Genomic DNA, 17626 nt, shown 5'->3' on the forward strand with positions numbered 1-17626 from the left:
TGTGGTGCCCTGTGTAACAAGCTGAGTCATGTGAGTCTAAATCCTACTGACCTATAAGCCGAGGTGTAGCTTCCCTCAAAGATTGTGATCTAATGGTAGAAGGAAGTCTCTGAATGAGTAATGTAGTCCTTGAGAAAAAACACCAGGAAACTCATTGCCAGTTCACATTTCCTTGTCTGACAATACATTCCATTACACTGCATTAACCAGTGGAGGTGTCTGAGCAAGAGCTGCAACAACTTCAGCGCGGTGGGTCTTACCAAGCGCACAGGTGCTACCAGGGAAGCTGTCATCCTCACACAAACCCAGGTATGGTGAAACCACCTGCTTAACCAGCTCTTCCAGCTGCATGTAGCCCTCACTGGGACCCGTAGGTTCATGGACACTCTGAAATTCAAGCATTAAAGCAAACATTTCACTTACAGTTTCAAATCATATAATTCTATATTTCTAGAAGCCAAAAGAACTGGAAGGGATACGTAAGGGAATATTTCCTGGACCTGGACCAGGAAATGGCTACAACATAACTCCAACACTACCAATAGCAATGGTTGGAAAACTAAGAATTCATCTGCAGAACACAAGCTTCACCACTTTTCACAGTGCCTTCCTTCAGAAAGGAAAATCAAAATCCATGGAAACTAAAATGTGGGGAAATACAAACCAGAGGGGCCTAGGGCTAGGCAAGGGTTTGGAATATGGATCTTTTCTATGGTTTGCATTTCAGATGATACAAGAGCTAATATGCGTCACTGTATGCTTGGATCATGGTGTATGCATGAGGGCCACCCAGACCTTTGATACATAGGCCTGGGCAGAAATTTTTTGCAAAGTGGAGGCTGCCCAGACCTTCCATCCTCCCTTTAGGCCACTGAGACAGAATCTAAAGACCAGACTGGGTCCAGATGTTTGGTGCCTCCATGGCTAGTTGTATAAGTGTCTGGGAATTGAACCCAGGTCTCCTGTCAGGTAGACAAGGATTCTACCACTGAACCACAGGGGACTCACTGTATAAGTAACACTTGAAAACTACTTCTCTGTCCCCTTGAGGTCTAGATTTGGAGGGTGGTCCCCTTCAAAAGTCTGTGCTGCTTGGGAAATGTCCTTGAAAGATCCTTGAAAGCCAGAGGTGTTTGTCCCCTCACAAAAAAGCTGGGAGTTCAGCTGGACCCCAGCTGAACTACCTTCTTAGTTGAGGCAATCTGTATTAGAAACTGTGTTAGTAGCCAGTGTTCATCTGATTCCATGAACTCTTCTGAGGCAAACCATCCCTGCCACTATAAAGCTGTTGAAACAGCATATGACATTGCAAGCATGAGAAATGAGATCATTTAGGGATGCTAGAAGATGATGATTGGTTAAGTGAAACAAAAGCACTGAGATAACTCATGGCTGTGGAGATCACATACCAAGGAAAACATGCCAAGATTAAACCCAGAAGGACAGTTTAGACCCACCCTTCTCTCTGCTCAGGAAAATTCAAGCCACAATGTTTAATGGTCAGTTTAGCTCTATTTTCATATGAAACATCCCCAAGTGAATACATACAACTCCCTCCTCACCTCCTTGCCCTCTATCCAGCGACAATATGAATTAGGTAGTTGTGTGCTTATGTGGTGTCTTTGAAAGAAAGAAAAAAGGCTTTTCCCCACCTGTAGAATTAGCAGCATCTGAACAATGGAAGCTGGGATCTTTGTCTGGACCAGGGGAAGAATTTCTTCCAACTTCACTTTTAACAGGACCAAGTCTCTGAAACCAAGTAGGGCAATTTGGCGGATGGTCAATTCCTGACCCTGAAAAAAAAATAAAACACAGTGGAAAACATGTGCACAGTATGTATATAGCACAAGTACACACACATGGGCAGCCTGACTTGCAAGTTGCTGTAATGGTGGAGCACTCATTAGGGAGTTTCTAGTGCTCCTCAATAGCTTATCTGAGTATCACTGCCTTACTCTATGTCTGATCTAGGTGGCAAAACCTCAGAGCTCTGGCTTCAATCCAAATCTAGTGGGAGTCAAGCAAAAGTGAGCCACAGTCTCAGCAACAGGTGCAATGGTTGCAGTTAGGATGGGCAATGTGAAGCCAAGGGCAATGTAAAGCAGTTGTGCTGCTCCTCAGTTGTGTGGGGTAACTTTGCATATAGTGTACCTGAACTATGCCTATTTCTGATCTGTGTCCGATCTCATATATAATTCAACTTTTAACTTTGGAAATTGCCAATGAAAACACAATTTAATTAATTACTTAGTTATCTCTTCAGTTTGGCCAGACCATCCCGACCAACTCTGTCCATCAGGATGAAGAAAGCAGTGGCTTTGGTTTTCCAACATAAATATTTTTTTCTTCCCAATATTCTTTTTTTTGCATTAATGAGTTGTTAAACCTTTTTCATGTGCACCATCAAGATGTCAAAATATTTCACAGTACATTTCTCACACAACAAGTTAACCTAATCCAACACTGATGTTATTGTTAGCCTGCGCTAGGCCTGGCACACAGCTGCTAATCTCCTGCACCATCAAATCAGCTGCAGCAAAGGTTTAACTGTTGATATTTTTCCCCTCTCCCTTATCCTGTCCTATGTGGAGACTCTCTAGCTCTCTAGTGCAGGTTAACCTCTGCTCTATGTTCTGCTGTGGGATCATTTTACAACCTCCATCACACACCCAGTGAAGCAAATCTGACTGGTGGGAATAAATGCCAGTTAATCATTAATTCATAATGGGTTTAATGCTGCAATTAGCAATTATATCAATATTCAAATAAGACCTATAGCCGATGGCATCAAGTTTGGCCTGACCATTAAACAACTGCTTTGCTCTTTTAAAACAACAGAGTGTTTATTTGGAAATCCCAGGGTGTTGAGAGCAGCACAAAGGACTGAATTGTATTTTTGCAGTAACAGGACACTTTTCCTATTTATTTCATTTATGCAGTTTAATACCTCTATTTAAAGTCAAAGCACCACAAGATACCAGAGAAGAAAGGTGATGCCTTCTTTTTCTGCCCATGCCTAGTACAGCAGTCAATTTGACCTTAGTATCTCAGTGGAAGGCAATGACCTCTTTAAACTGCTTTCATCTATATGGGAAAGTTAGGTCTCCGGGTGGTTTAAGTTCATATCACAAAAGCCATAATTATATCCCCATAGAGGCAAGGAAATCACAGCCTAGTGATGTATCAAAACTGACTGAACCCTCTCAACAACAAAAGGCAGCTCCTGCAGACCCGTATGAAGCAACTGTGTTGAGGAAAATTTGCAGTCCAATCGTCTATGTAGTACCAGATACGGGGACAAGTACAGTTTATTTGTGTAAGAAAGGCACTGGCGTGGGATACAGCTGATCAGGATTCAGTTTCCAGCTCTGCCACAATTTTTTGTGTGTGACCCTGGGCAGGTCACTTAGGCCCAGATTGCTAAAGGTACTTAGGTGCTTAGATTTCACCGTTTTCAATGACAGTTATACACCTAAAGAACCTGGCCCTTCCGTTTCTCTGTTCTCCTTCCATTACTTCCTTAGCCTGTAGGATCTTTTATGAGAAGCTCAGATATCGGTGCTCCAAAGAAACACTAAAGGAAAGTCTATAAATAAATTTAGAAAAGGATGTCAATATTTTAATCTTGATAACATCTTATTTTAAGAAGCCACACAGCACTGCAGAGACTTTGGCTCAATTTCTCTCTAGAGAGAGAAACCCATTCTGCTGGTAGGATGCCAAAGCCCATAGGGTCAGTAAATGTCACTCCTCAAGGAACCAAGGTATCTCTACGCTACACTAAAGTCTTCAGTGGACAGACATATCCTTACCCTGTCAGGGTAGGCAACTCCAGGCCTCTAAATTAAGCACAACAGAAAAAGTGCAGACCTCTCCGTTGCACACTTTCCCCTAGCTCCACCCTTGTCCCCTTCCCCACAAGTTCCTCTCCCACACATGTGCACATACCTTCTAGCATCTGCAGCAAGGAAACAATAAAAACAAATATATCAGAGAAGTTTCTTTATACAAATCCTTAGCCCTTTTAGGAAATGCCAGCTTTAATAGGATAACAAGAAAGGGCAGCCTTCAAGTCTTACCTGCTGACGTGCAAGTGATAAAAGAAAAAAAGGCAAATGTATCTGCTCCTGGAAAGACCATCTCTGGCTACAAGCCAAAAAGGAAGGGTAATATTGCATTTTCCTTTCTTCCCCTACCGCAGCTAAGGCACTGTCTGTGCCAGTTAGATTTTAAAAATGTCAGGTTGTGGCTTGGACTAAATGGACTTCTAATACAAGTAGTCCATACAGTGCTGACTGTTATAAAATAGGTACCCTGGGGTAGACCACAGTGTCTTGACTTCAGTTTCATTCGATAAGACCTGTCGATTTTTCAGCCACTGGGGTGCCTCTGGCTCCATCCGGGGCTCTGCCTTTGGCACTTCACTGACTCTGCAACTTCTGTGGCTGGTCACCAAAGGCTGGTTGGCATTAGGGTAAATCCAGAGTCTAGTAAATCTAGGAAAGCATTATCAAAGGAACAAATGAAGGTATGTAACTTCCACTGCTTTTAATTTGGAAATGGGACCTTGAAAAATCTTCCACGGCACCTCAGATGTGTTATTAGTAAGTGGCCACATAGATAGGGAGAAACCAATGATGCCACTTTAGACCTATTTACAAGTACTCAGCAGCTGAGTTTAAAAATGGAGCATCCTTCAGAAGTGCATATAAATTTGTTTTGCTTAGTTTTTAGCATCAGAAATTCAACTGAGGAACTCTGAATGAACATATTTAGCACTTTTCTCCAATCATGAGAAATTGGAAAACATCCAAGAAATTCAAAAAAAATGCCTCTTTTGGTTAAAGTGATTTTTTTTTACATTTTGTTACATTACCTCTTCTCCCTGCCCTCAGGTTGTATGTTAAACCAGTTTACCTGGACTGGGTAGAATATCGCTTGGAGCGTAGGAAGGGTCTCGGTGAAGAAGTGATCCCAGATCTGAGAGAGGAGATCAATGCGATCTTCACCTAAATGTCAGGAATTTGGACAGAGAAAGTCCTTTTAGCCACCAGGTTAATGTCTCCAGGCTCTTTGCCCTTCCAAGTAAGTCCTGTTAGGCTCAAACTCCAAAACAGCTAGCTTCAGCTAAATTGTTCTTTGAATGACAGAGACAAAAGCCAGCAGCCAGAAACTGCTGAGATGTTCACAGTCCTAAGAGCAGTTCTGCCCCAAACATTAAACAGGTCATTTACAGTAAGAGGCCAAAGTATCTCCTTAGACTTAGGGTCTAGCTTCACACGCAAAGAACTTTTCAGTTTTGCATCTAATAACCAGAAGCTAATGTCCCATTATGGTCCCACTGCAGCAGCTGGGAAGAACCAGCAGGAGCCAGCCACTACGGTGCGTTTTGCAGAGGCTGAGTCAGGAAGGCTGTGCTGTATGGGTGGCTCTTTGAAGAGCAACATTAGTTCTGATATTTTTGCTGTCCCAAACATGAAGCCATAAGTCACAGACCCCTCGTGCGCATAAACATCCATGGATGTGTGGCAAACTAGAAAGCCATACAAATGAGAATGTCTCTTCTACCAGAGTTTTTCGTCAGACACCCGGCAACTCAGATTTCCAAGTGAAACTTGTTCAGTTGTATCAATCCGGACACAACAAAAGCCCCTAATATTGGATCATTAAAACTACAGACTGAAAGCCATGCAACCCAGAAACCTCCTCACAAGAACGTAACTTGACCACCAGGGGCCATAAGGTGATACATCAGCAATCATACAGTTGGTGAATGTAGTAGTGTAGGGTTGGGGGGGGGGATTCAGTTATGAGAATACAGAATTTACAGCACTGCTCATGTTTCCAAATACTTAAGCTGTGATCTCCAAGCTACGTAGGATAAGAGTTGACAACTTGCAGCTCACAGGCCAGATCCAGTCCACCAAGGCATTGGATCCAACCTGCAGAGCTGGGGCCTCAGCAGCAGTCAGCAGCAGGCGGCTTTGCCTACATCGTGCCATGGCTGGGCAGCAAAGAGAAGCAGCAGCAGCAACCAGATCCTAGTGCTGGCCTGTCTCAGACTCGAGCTGGGGCATGCTGCTGGAAAACATTGCTGATGCTGATTGCTGACTTAGGGGAGTGGCACTAAATCTTTTGGCCCCGCAAGACAGGTAGTCTGTCTGTGGGCTGGATTGGGCCCTATGTGCAAGATCAGAGCCCATGCTGCCCCTGCACACTCCAATTAGGGCTCGTGCTGCCTTGGTCCAACCTCACATGCCAGGATCAGCCCTGCCCTGCCCTGCCCCGTGAAGCTACAATGCTATGTGGACATATGGCTTTATGGCAGACTATGTGGAACATGGGAGCGGTAATTAATGGTGCCACTGCTCCCCTGCTGCCAAATATTCAGACTTGGGGGTAGCCCTACAGGTTAGATTACATGGCTCTACAGCTTTGGAAACTCAACCTTAAGCCTGTATGTAGCAGCAGTATCAGTTCATGGTACAGAGACTTTAATATAAGCTGCATTTCCTTGGAGAGTTGCCTATTAGCACCCAAATGTTTTCACAAATAAAGGGAAGTTTTACAAAGAATCTGTTTCTGCTTTTATGTTTCCCATAGATTGTTCCCCTAGCACACCTGTAGCACAGCACCCTTGCAAAACAGGACTTACAGAAGAGAAACTACAACAGTCTAACTTAACTCTGCAAACAGGATTTAAAGGCCACGTCCAGATGAGCATGGATATTTGGCTCCCCAGGGACAACCAGCAGTGGGACATCTTGTGCCACTGCTAGTTGTCTCCAGGGAAAGAAAGCCCATGCCATGCACCATCTGGCATCCATTAAGTTACCCTGGGTGGGGTAGAGGAGGCTGGGACCAGCACAGTTGCTGGTCCCAGCAGCCTTACCCCAGGTCTTGGGGGCCAGGGAAGCTACAGCCATGTCGCTCCTGCAGCTTGGACCCTGCCTGACAGCTGGAGTGTGGCTCCAGTTTTGGGTGGCCTGCGCTGTCCCCACATGAGCTGCCCTGCTTTTTTACTGCACAGGTTTTTTTGACCCCTGAATCTCCAGGGGTCACCCCCTCAGACCGCAGCGAAAGGCAGCAGCATTGGAAACACCTGAATGTGCATGGCTGTGCTCATCTTGGACACGGCCATAAGGAGTAAAGGCCCTACTGACTTCAACAAGATTGAGAGGTAGGGTTTATGGAATCAAGCCTTAATCTGCTTTTTAACCACAGTGAAAGGGATATAACCTACCCACCCATCGGCCTCTGAGCCAGTAACATATTTAGCAGCACGGGTTACTGAGTAAAAAGAGAAGGATGGAGATGTATGTGGTTGAGTTTCAGGATTTCCTCCTCCCTCACACCCACTCCCTATAACTATGCTCTTGCTGTGTGGGGGGCTAGAATTAAATGCTCCAGAATACTTTCTCTCACAAGAGAGGGAAATGGTGTATTTGTTTTAGAGGTCATAAATCCCACCAAAATTAAATGGAAAGTTTTTAAGACTGTATCTAGGAAAACACGGTAAAACTGGAAGTTCTGATTACAGAAAACATGCGCTGAACTAATAATGGTGCCGTATCCATAGCACAGGCGTTACTTCATCATCTCCAAACTGGCCCAAGAGGTCCCTTTGTGGAATCAAAACTTACAGTGAAGTGTGCACAAGCAGTGACAAGAAGCCAGATTCCCTGGAATAAGAATTTGGATAGTTTTATAAAAGATATATCCATTAAAAAAAAAATCTATGGGAAGAAAAGAAGAAAAAAATCCATAAATGATCTGAGTCCTAACTGCGGCGCAGAGATCGTAATGTACCACGTCTACAATACTATTTCAGACACAGGCCATATAAGGGAGCATATCTGCATCATTAGGTTGTGGGGTTTGCTATCAAACTAGAACAGAAGCAACCATCACTCTTCCCAAGTAATTCCAGCAGCCACAAGCTGGATCTTCACTTGTACGTGAAGTTGGGTAACTCATGAATGTGTGATAGACTGGAGCTTAGCTTTTTAAATCTGAATCACAAATTGCAACAGCTTTACATAGAGGCATTAGGATTTGGTCGGTTGGTTTGTTAAATGATCAATGTTTGTTGAGGAACTGGTAGCTAAAATAAATCCCCTTTTTAGGACACTGAACAGAATTTCACATTTAGTTTTAAGGTATAGTCAATGAACAATTTAATGCGAAGAGAAAAAAAAGATGGGGTGTGACAGTTGTCCATGTACTTAATCTTATCCCATGGGACATGGAACCAGTTTCGCTCTCAGTGACAGAGCCTGGGCAAACAAAAACATTATAACAAATTCAAAGGGGTTGGAGACATATCCAGGTGTCTGCTGTTACACTTTGGTAAGTGAAACCAGGACAGCTTAGACCTGAAAGAAACAGGGCTAAGCTACTGCAGTTTAGCTTTCACTTGCAATAGGATAAGACCAGGCACACTGACAGTAACCATAGAGCAATAAAACTCCAGCCCTATTCACGCCACAGTAAATTGTTCGTATGCCCATAACCATACTCTGCATATTGCATTCCTTCCCTCCCGTCCTGTCCCCTCCCCTCATCCAAAGAGGCAAGCAGTATATTAAGGACACTTAACTGACTGCCTCTTATGAAGCACATCAGACCCTGGGAAGGGGGCAACTGATGCTGTAGCTCATGCACTGGATTGTAACTGCTCAAGTCCCACAAGTTCCTTGTCAAGCTGAGAAATCAGCTTAAAAGAGAAGTACCAATAGTGATGTGAGAGTATGTGAATTCATTGGTGTTTAATGACCTACACAGAGAGGGTTAGTGGGGAGGCTGACTTGTGATCCAGTGTTGTGCCCTCTGACTGGCAAGTGGCAGTCTAGTTTTCAAGAAGGAGAGCTGTCCATGCCAGTCTGACTGAGCAAACCTATAATAAACATGACTTATCACCACAGACCAACCCCGATGGTTGCTCTGCCACTGCCCTTCCCCCACCAGACATCTAGATGCCACAGTCCTGATTAGGAACTAGTGCCAGCAGTTAACAGAGCCACCTGCTCCTCGCATATGGAAATATCAGTCCCCACTGAATTTTCATCCTCATCCAGGTGCAACACACATTCCTCTACATTTGCACAATGCCTAGTAGTTAAGCATTCAAAAGAAAGGACACAAAATCACTGGCACCGAAGTTACAGTCAGAGATACAACGCTTGGCCTTGCAACAAATAGTTTCAGACCATCTCAAGGTATTAGGCAAGAGCCTGAGAGGCTTAGTACTCGGTTTGAAAGAAGTACCCACATCAAAAAGCTTTAGTAATTGGGTTTAAAACTTCATTTCAGAACGATATTTGAACCTGGTGAAGAAAAGGGCTAATGGGAGAGTCTTGTATGTACCTCTGATTCAACATAGTCTGACATCTGCCAAGCAATGTAAATGCTTCACTGCAACCTCACTCCCAAGGGGGAGTGTGGACATCCTGTCCAGATAGGATTTTAAATCTTCCAGCCACATGAGTACTTTGGAGATGGTATTTTTTTTCCCCCAAGACATGCATCTCAGCTGTCCAAACATCAAAGGGTGACTCACAAGGGCCCATCAGGACCAAAGCAGTCTCTCAGTACTTGCCTTCACACAGTTTAACCTTCTCCTCTATAAACAGCAAGCCCTTCACAAGGAGCTGGTTCTGCCAAGAGAGAAGAAAGAGACATGCATTTGCCTTTTCCAAGACTTAAAATAAACATTCAAGACCGTGCATGGTTATGCATGGTATTTACTTTACATGCAGGAACCTAAAAATTAGTCATAGCCTCCCAGTGCTGCCATCTGAGTGGGTCACATAATAAAGCTCACACAGGCCAACTTGCTTGTCAACTGCAGATATTTCTGTGCAACAGAACAGGTGTAGAAAAAAATCATAACATTTATAACACTATCACACTTTACCATATTAGGAGGAAGAATGATTTTGGGTTTAGGCTGCAAGACTAGGAGTCAACAAGAAGTCTTCTGTAAGAAAAATAAATCACTAAAGGCTAGATTTATGAAGTCATACAAGTGTCTACGTGCATCTTCAGGCATCTAAATATCTTTGTACATCTTACCCATATGTCTCTATATTGTCTTGGTTCCCCATTTGTAAAAAGGGATTTATAGTACTTATCTATCTCTTAGTGCTATTGGGGGAAGAAAAATTAGTTATTCTGAAATGCCCTGACCATCTCAGATGGAAATAGCAGAGAACCATAAATAACTGTTAGCACTTCAGAAAAGCTGGGCCCCACCACAGCCATCACATGCTGTTTTTCGGGCTCTTTGGAAATGCTGCAATATCAGAGCAGACCTGAGTACTCAGGGACATGCTTTTCATGATGAAATTATGTCGCTCACTGGTTTTATTTGTTCTTTTCTAAATGGCATAACATCCCTGTGACCTGGTACAGAGGTCACAACTGTGCAGAGGTCACAACCTTCGTCCCCAATTCTTCTTTTACCAGTCTTAATGCACAGTACACAATATTCTGCCACAAAGAGACAGACCTCACACCAGCTGGAGCCAATGGCCTCCCTACCACATACTCAGATCCACACCGTCACTCTGGATGCCTGAAATGCTCTTGCAGTTATCTAATAGGGTGTGCTGGATCATGAGGGAAGCAAAAGGTTACAGCATGAATCAGCTCAAGCTAGGAAGAGAACAGCATGTCTCTGCATCCTCCAAAGCCAAGAGCAAAAAAAAACAATAGAGGACTGTAGTATTGCTGATCGTGTCTGTTGCTTTGTGACCCTTTCCTTAGTGCCCTGTTTCTACAGTAAGACATAGGCTTGCAGAACAAAGTCCTATATTTTAATCTAGGGCAGGACAGCCCTTGAGGAGTTAAGTTGAAACCCATGAGCTCCTGCTCAACCACTGCTCCCGCTGTATCTACAGCTGGGGGCTCCAGACTCCTCCTTCCTCTTCCTGCCTCTGCCCCAAAGGGTGGCACAGCATTGCAAAGCATAGGCGGGCATGTGGTACAGCAGTGTGGTGAGGTGCCCACATAGGCACATGGTGCAGCAGTGGGAGGGGTACTGAACAGACGTGTGGTGTAGTAGAGTGAACGCTAGTGCAGCCCACAGGGTGTACCGCCCCTGACCACTTGCAAGTTGGACAGCCCTAGTCTAGGGCATCATGAGAGAAGGAGGGCGTCATTTTTGTAATGTTAATAAAATAAGTTCCACAAGTCTTCAGCAAAACAGACTGAGACTGAGGGTGTGAAGAAAGATCTGCATCTCTTATTAATAAGGCAATGTCTGTGTGCACTAGCCTAGACAGGCGGGAGTGGGGAGGGGAATTTATTCTTCACAATGCTCTCAAAGTAGCAATAGCGTGAAGTGCTCCAGTAAGTAAATACTTTTTTTAATTCAGTACAGCAAGCAGCTACTTTTGCTCCCAATGAAAAAGTCACATTTCCCCCTCAACATCTTTGCCAAGATTTCAGACTGAAGCAATGAGCCACTGAAAGACCAACAGTTCATAACTTGCATACGAGGAGGCCTGAAACCACTCCATGCAACAGGAATTTGCCCCAAATAAACAGTCAAATGTTGTTCTCAAGACAATGAGGCTGCATGGGATACAAATCAAGACATAATTTACCTCCAAAATATATACATGCCAGGAAAGGCTTGTTAGAAGACTCATTTTTAGATACAAGTCCAGTTAATGCAGTTTACTTCACAAACGTGACCTAGAGACCAATGCTTTAATGCACATCCAAATGGGAAAAACACAGGTGGAGTGTATACAGCCCTCATACATTATTATTAATAACACAGTAGTAGTGTCTAAGGCAACAGTTCCCAATCTTGGGGTTGCGATCCAATTTGAGGTTGTAACGGTAAAAAAATGGGGTTGCGAAGACAATCACAGATTTTCTTTTAAAGGAGAAAAGAGAAAATGATGGGCTTCCCCTTGCAGGATGGCAGAGTTCCAGTCTGCAAGGTGCTGCTTGGGGCTGGGAAGAGCAGGAGGAGAGTGATCAGGCGGGGGGGTGCCACATGTATGTGCACACACACCCACGCACACACATACACATGCATGTGGCAGCCAGGAAGCATGAAAAGCAGCTCCGGCAGCTTCTTCCAGGTAAGTCTATGGTTGGGGGGCAAAATTGAGGCCCCCATGGTAAAGGAAGGAGGAAGGGAGTGGGGCAGGGCTGGGGCTGGGGCAGTGTATGGGACCTGGGGCCAGGGCGGGAATGTGGGGCCTGGCTAGGGGAGCAGGATGGAGTCATGGGAGGCTCATCTGGGGGACATCAGGGGGGCTGGCTCCCCGCTGCTGCATGCACTCCTGGGGAGGCTTGGGAGGGCATGTGCCCCCCCCAGATTTGTGCACAGGGCAGAGGTGAATGTGAGATGTCTGTTGCAGGCTTGGGGCTCCCCACCCTGCTGCCCTCCTCACAGGGCCTCCACAGCAGAGCAGGGCAGGAAGGCTCAGTACCACTGCTGGGAGGCTCACACTGGCCGTACTGCCATGGTGAGGCACCCCCTGCCCACCCAGTAGCAGCAGCGGGTGTAACTCTGCACTGCCACCACCGCTGCCACTGCAGGGGGTGCCTTACCCTGGTGGCACAGCTGCCATGGGGCTCATGACACCAACACCAAGCCCTGCTGCCCTCCCACACTAGGTCCCACCTGCTGGGCCATGGAGGCCTCCATGGGGAGGGCAGCAAGGCAGGGAGCCCCAAGCCTGCATCGGGCAGGCCACATCCACCCCCACCCATGGGCTCTCTTCCAGCCATGCCACCCATGGGGGAGGGGGCAGGGCACTGGCAGGGTCAGGGGCCTGTAGGTGAACAGCCAAGGGCACCTAGGGGGTGAGAGGCTGCGGATTGGGAGTGAGGGTCCATGCTGAGAAAATAGGGTCATGCTGAGGAAAAGGTTGGGAAACACTGGCCTAAGGCTTGGCTTTTGCTACTGGACACTCATAGTAGTTTCCATGGACCAGCCTTTGCTACCTAGTCCCCTCCTGGTGTGAACTGTAACATATGCATCAAAACTGACCAGGGTAGTTCTGCTGGTTTGTTCCAGGGACTTGAAATTGTTGATATACATAGGGGTGAGTATGTGAGGAATGGAGCCCTAAGGAGTTTTTGCAATTGAATTTTTCATCTATTTGCAAATGAAGCACAAATGACTGTCATTAACGTTAGTTAAAAAGTTCCAAATGCCGATAAGAGAAAACAATTCTATAGCTAGCAGAACCGTGGTTCTTATGCCTCCGGTGGTTCACAGCTTTCAGCTTAAGAGTATTTGACTTTCTCAACGCTAGTGATATTCTTTACTCTCTCTAAACCACCAGTTCACACCAAAACTGGCAACATTGGGAGAAACTCATGACAAATGTATTTTTAAGCACTAGCATAGCCAGATATGCTTTGAGCAATCAGATAACATTGTACTTAAATGACAGTTTGCACCCATTCATACTGTAACATACAAGATTGCTAACCAGAATCCGTTAAAAATCTTCCCCTAAAACAGTTTTTGAAAACCCAAAACTTTCTGTCCAACTAGGCTGAATTTTTCACTGGAAGTACTTGCTTTCTGCTTCTTTTTTTCAACAACAACAGAGATTTCCATGGAAAAAGAATTCAATTTTTTGCCTTGCTCTATTGTTAAGAATCAGGAGAGATGAACGTTAACAGCTGCAGGGAAAGCTGTTCAAATTTTCTCTTCTAGGAAGGACACTATCATTGTGTTGTTGCATTTTTACCAAGTTTCCCTAGCAGGAGGACATGACCTTGGAGACAATGTGTTGGCTTGTTGGGATGCAACATTCAGTTTGGACTCATTTAGCAGAATATGGTAAAATTGTCTGTTGCTTAGGTCTAGGAGAGAGTTTATTTCACTGCCAAAAGATACCAACAAGCCATTCCAAGCACTCCCTTCTCCAGATCATGCACTCAGCCAGGTACATATGCATTACGAATCTAATACTCTATAGTTTGCTGACAAATTCATACAACCTAATAAACACAGAGTGAAGGTTTGCAACAGACTGCTACATCACACAACTTGATCCTGCTTTTTCCCTGGTTGCTACAGGCAATATAGCAAGACATAGCCTGGGGAAAAAAGCAATCTAATACAGTTACAAGCATGATCAAATAAAGACTTATACCTAGGGACATCGCTTGAAGGACACTGCTTAATATGAAAGGGAACTTAGCTGGCTTCTAATGTCCCTTTGCTACTACAGCAAGATTGTATGCTAGCATAAGAGATAATTCCCCTTCCCAAGACAGCTTTCTCTTCAGCCCCACAGTGAGGTCTTAACCCTGCAGTTAGGATGCCACAGACTGTTATGGCTGTAGTGACGGAGGACAAATATGGCATTGTGACTTCATTGTGGAAAGAAGAGACTGACTGGAAAGGACCAAGGCCTTGAGTTTACCCCCACCTTTTCCAAGCACTTAGAGAGTTAAGCAGGTTTTTCTTCTCAGGAAAGATCAGCTGGGCACTATGTGTTTTCCTCCATATCGGGTGCATCGACACAAGCAATTAACTCAGAGCAATAAACTCTGGCACAGTTTGCACCAGAGAAATTTGCTCCCAAGTCCAGTATTTACATGTGTGGCTGTGACCACAGCAATTTGAGCTGAGGGGGAGCAGCTCTGGACTGGTAGGGGCACTGGGAGGTCAGTCCTGGGCTCTGGGTCACAGCATCAGGTGGCGGAGGGGCTGGCTGGGGCACGAGAGTGCTGTAGTGCAGGGCTAGCCACTTGGCAGCCCTTGCACCATTGCACCCTCATGCTTCAGCCAACCCATTCAGTTTACTTGTGCATTGCAGCACGTTACCACTCCACCATAAGACAGTACTGTCCTGGACAATCCTATCCTATTGCAGAGTTAATTAACTTACTGCGCCCTAATACCGATTCACATCTAGACTGTGGCACTTTACTGCAGAGTTGGCACTTTACTGCACAGCTAATAGTCAACTCTGCAGTAAAGTACATGTGTAGATGCACCCATCATGTCTGTGGAGGGAGCTCGTTTTTGTAAAATCTCTACCATTAAGTCTCGTCTGATCTGCTTGGAAGATATTCATATAAAAAAGGATCCAAAAGTGAGTCATGTGCCAATGTGTAAAAAACAGCCACTCTGCAGGTGACAACATCTTTCGCCTAGCAACAAGACACAGACTTTTTTTGTTGCTGTGTGTTGGGTTTTTTTCCACCTTCCGTGAGGGGAAATGAAGCAAGCTTCTCCAATTGTATCTGCACGAGGAATTTTAAGTTGGCAGATTGCCACTGCCTAAGCTGGAAATTGGCTAGGATGTGACATTTAACACCCAGATCTTACAAAAAGTGTCAGGGGAATCTTTAGATACCACAATCAGTTTCAGATCTTGTCCAGTAGACATGCCTATGCCTGTATCCCTGAAATGTAGGTAGATGTGAAGGAATTTTCTAATTAACCAAAGAAAGAAACAACCTTTCTCCAACATACATTTGAATGATTTCAGGAAGAAAAAAAAATACCTTTCAGCACTGGACATGCCAGTTATTTCTATTAATCAGACTGAGATAGGCATAAAACATATTCGTTAAAAACAAAAACTGTTCAAAATACAAGTCTCTTTTTTTCCCAGCAAACTCAAAAATCTTGGTTTCTTTGCTGGAGGAAAACAAAAGAAATATTTCACAATTTCTGAAGTCCAAACTGGGCTCCATTTCTGACCAAAACCAGGTTTCAAAATGATCATATGATTTTACAGATTTTACAGATTTTGTAGCAAACTTCTAACAAATGCATGAACTTTTGCAGAAAGCAAATCTAGTGCCACTCAAAATTGTTTACCTAGGATTTTTCAGCAAGATGATTTCTGGTTTCAAACAGTTCTAGGCTGAAGCTGGGCATCTTCCTACTTGTAGAGATGCTCTAAAGCTTCAGTTAGGCTGGTGAGGAGAGCAGAAAATAGGTGCTTTTGTTGTCCCAATAAAGCAGACCACATTCAGAATCAGGAGAGAGATGCCAACAATCTCAAAGGGACTCATTTAATGCAAGGAAATCAGAGAAAGAAAGTAACCAAATGTAAGTAAAAGAAGAAAGCGTGCCAGGCAGGATAAATACACTTCTCTGAGGGGGCATCACTATAAGAATCTAGACCACAATCTTTCAGGTCTGCAAAAGCTGCAGGAAAATTCAACAACACTCTAGCCCACACAATTGCAGTTAAGAGTAAAATGACTGGGTAGGTCTCACATGTCACGAAATTTCACATTTAGTTTTAGTGGTAACCACCACCCACAATCCAGAGCCCAATGGTATATTCATCAAACCCACAAACCAGCCTTCTGCCAGTGTTAAAGCGATAAGCACTCTTTACTTTTATTTGCACCAGGCAGTATTAAGCCTTCTATTAGATTCACATCCCAAATGCAGCTTACTGGGACTGATCTGCCTATTGAAACTCTTTACCTTAACAGACCTGGACAGCTGCTAGAGTCTCTGGAGAAGCAGCCTTAAAAGAACTCAGTTGCAAAAAGTACCAGATGGAGGAGACCTGGATCTGCATGAACAGGACTAACTTGGGATCCCGGCCAACCCACATAAAACTGCAATAATAAAGACCAATCTGCCCCAATAGGCCACTGCAGCTACACAGCTGAACTCTGTTAGAGAAAATGGTGAATTCTTCCCTTTTTAAGTGACCTAACTACTCCATCCAATAGCAGCCATAGCATTTCATCAAGATAATGGTCAGCTATATCTTTATCTGGTTGGAACATGCACATCTAGACAAACAATCACTTCCCTTCTTCAATGTAATAGGCAAAACAGAGCACGTAAAGGAAAGCAGTATAGACATCTAAATTTTGCAACATGAACAGAAGCAAAACACACAACAAAAGACTATTTCTGCTACTAGCAAAGCTTTACAAAGGCAAACATTGCTTGGGAAAGGATCACAGAAGGAAAACGGATAGTTGGAGAGACTGTAAATAGGATAGGGAACCTTCTGCTTCTACTGCTCGTTACTAGGACAGACCTATTCCAGGGCCTTTATAGTTATTAGTATTCTTATTCAGCACCTCAAGATTTTAGCTTTGTGTGGTATTAATTTATCTAGCTGGATGTATGGTACAAAAGAGCTGAAACATCAGATTAAGAGCTACAGAAAGTTTAAGCCAACAATATATTTTTCCTTTACAATACATGAGCCTGGGAAAGAGGGGACAAGACCTGCTTTTTTTGAACAGCTCCATTTTGCACCTGTCTTTTTTCTTTAGTGACCTGTACACTTTAATGGACACTTTATTATCCTGTACATTGGTTATCCACAAGACCCTGCAACACATCACAGGAGACTAAACTTAAGATTTGGAGCAAAGTCCCTGCTGCTGTATCCCTAGTGTGACAGACTGGAAACTTTGCAGCAGCTTCATCTGAATTTTAAGCAACTTAGATTTTCATTAAATTAAATATGAAACTATAACACATTGAGCATGTGTCCATTCTTGATACCAGCATATTTGGCTCAGTGCTGTCAGTACACCACAGTTCCTGTACTAATGACGTATAGCTATAGATAGTTGTTTGGGTTTTGGCATCTCAGGAGGAGCCAGTTGGGACAAGCACACTACTGGCTGGCTCTTTCTACTAACA

General features: G+C 44.2%; 1 protein-coding gene across 1 annotated transcript in view; it reads right to left on the reverse strand.

Moving 5' to 3' along the window:
- PRR5L (proline rich 5 like) overlaps nt 1-17626 on the reverse strand; it is a 57353-nt gene that overhangs the window by 14390 nt on the left and 25337 nt on the right. Inside the window, exons 4-7 of the mRNA XM_019519385.1 lie at nt 9599-9656; nt 4918-5009; nt 1653-1793; nt 261-387 (exon numbers count right to left, since the gene is read on the reverse strand). Of these exons, the coding sequence (XP_019374930.1) occupies nt 261-387; nt 1653-1793; nt 4918-5009; nt 9599-9656 (418 nt within the window). The remainder of the gene's footprint in view (nt 1-260; nt 388-1652; nt 1794-4917; nt 5010-9598; nt 9657-17626) is intronic.

This window comes from Gavialis gangeticus, unplaced genomic scaffold (assembly GCF_001723915.1).
Source record: "Gavialis gangeticus isolate Ggan-Ray unplaced genomic scaffold, GavGan_comp1, whole genome shotgun sequence".
Lineage (NCBI taxonomy): Eukaryota > Metazoa > Chordata > Crocodylia > Gavialidae > Gavialis > Gavialis gangeticus.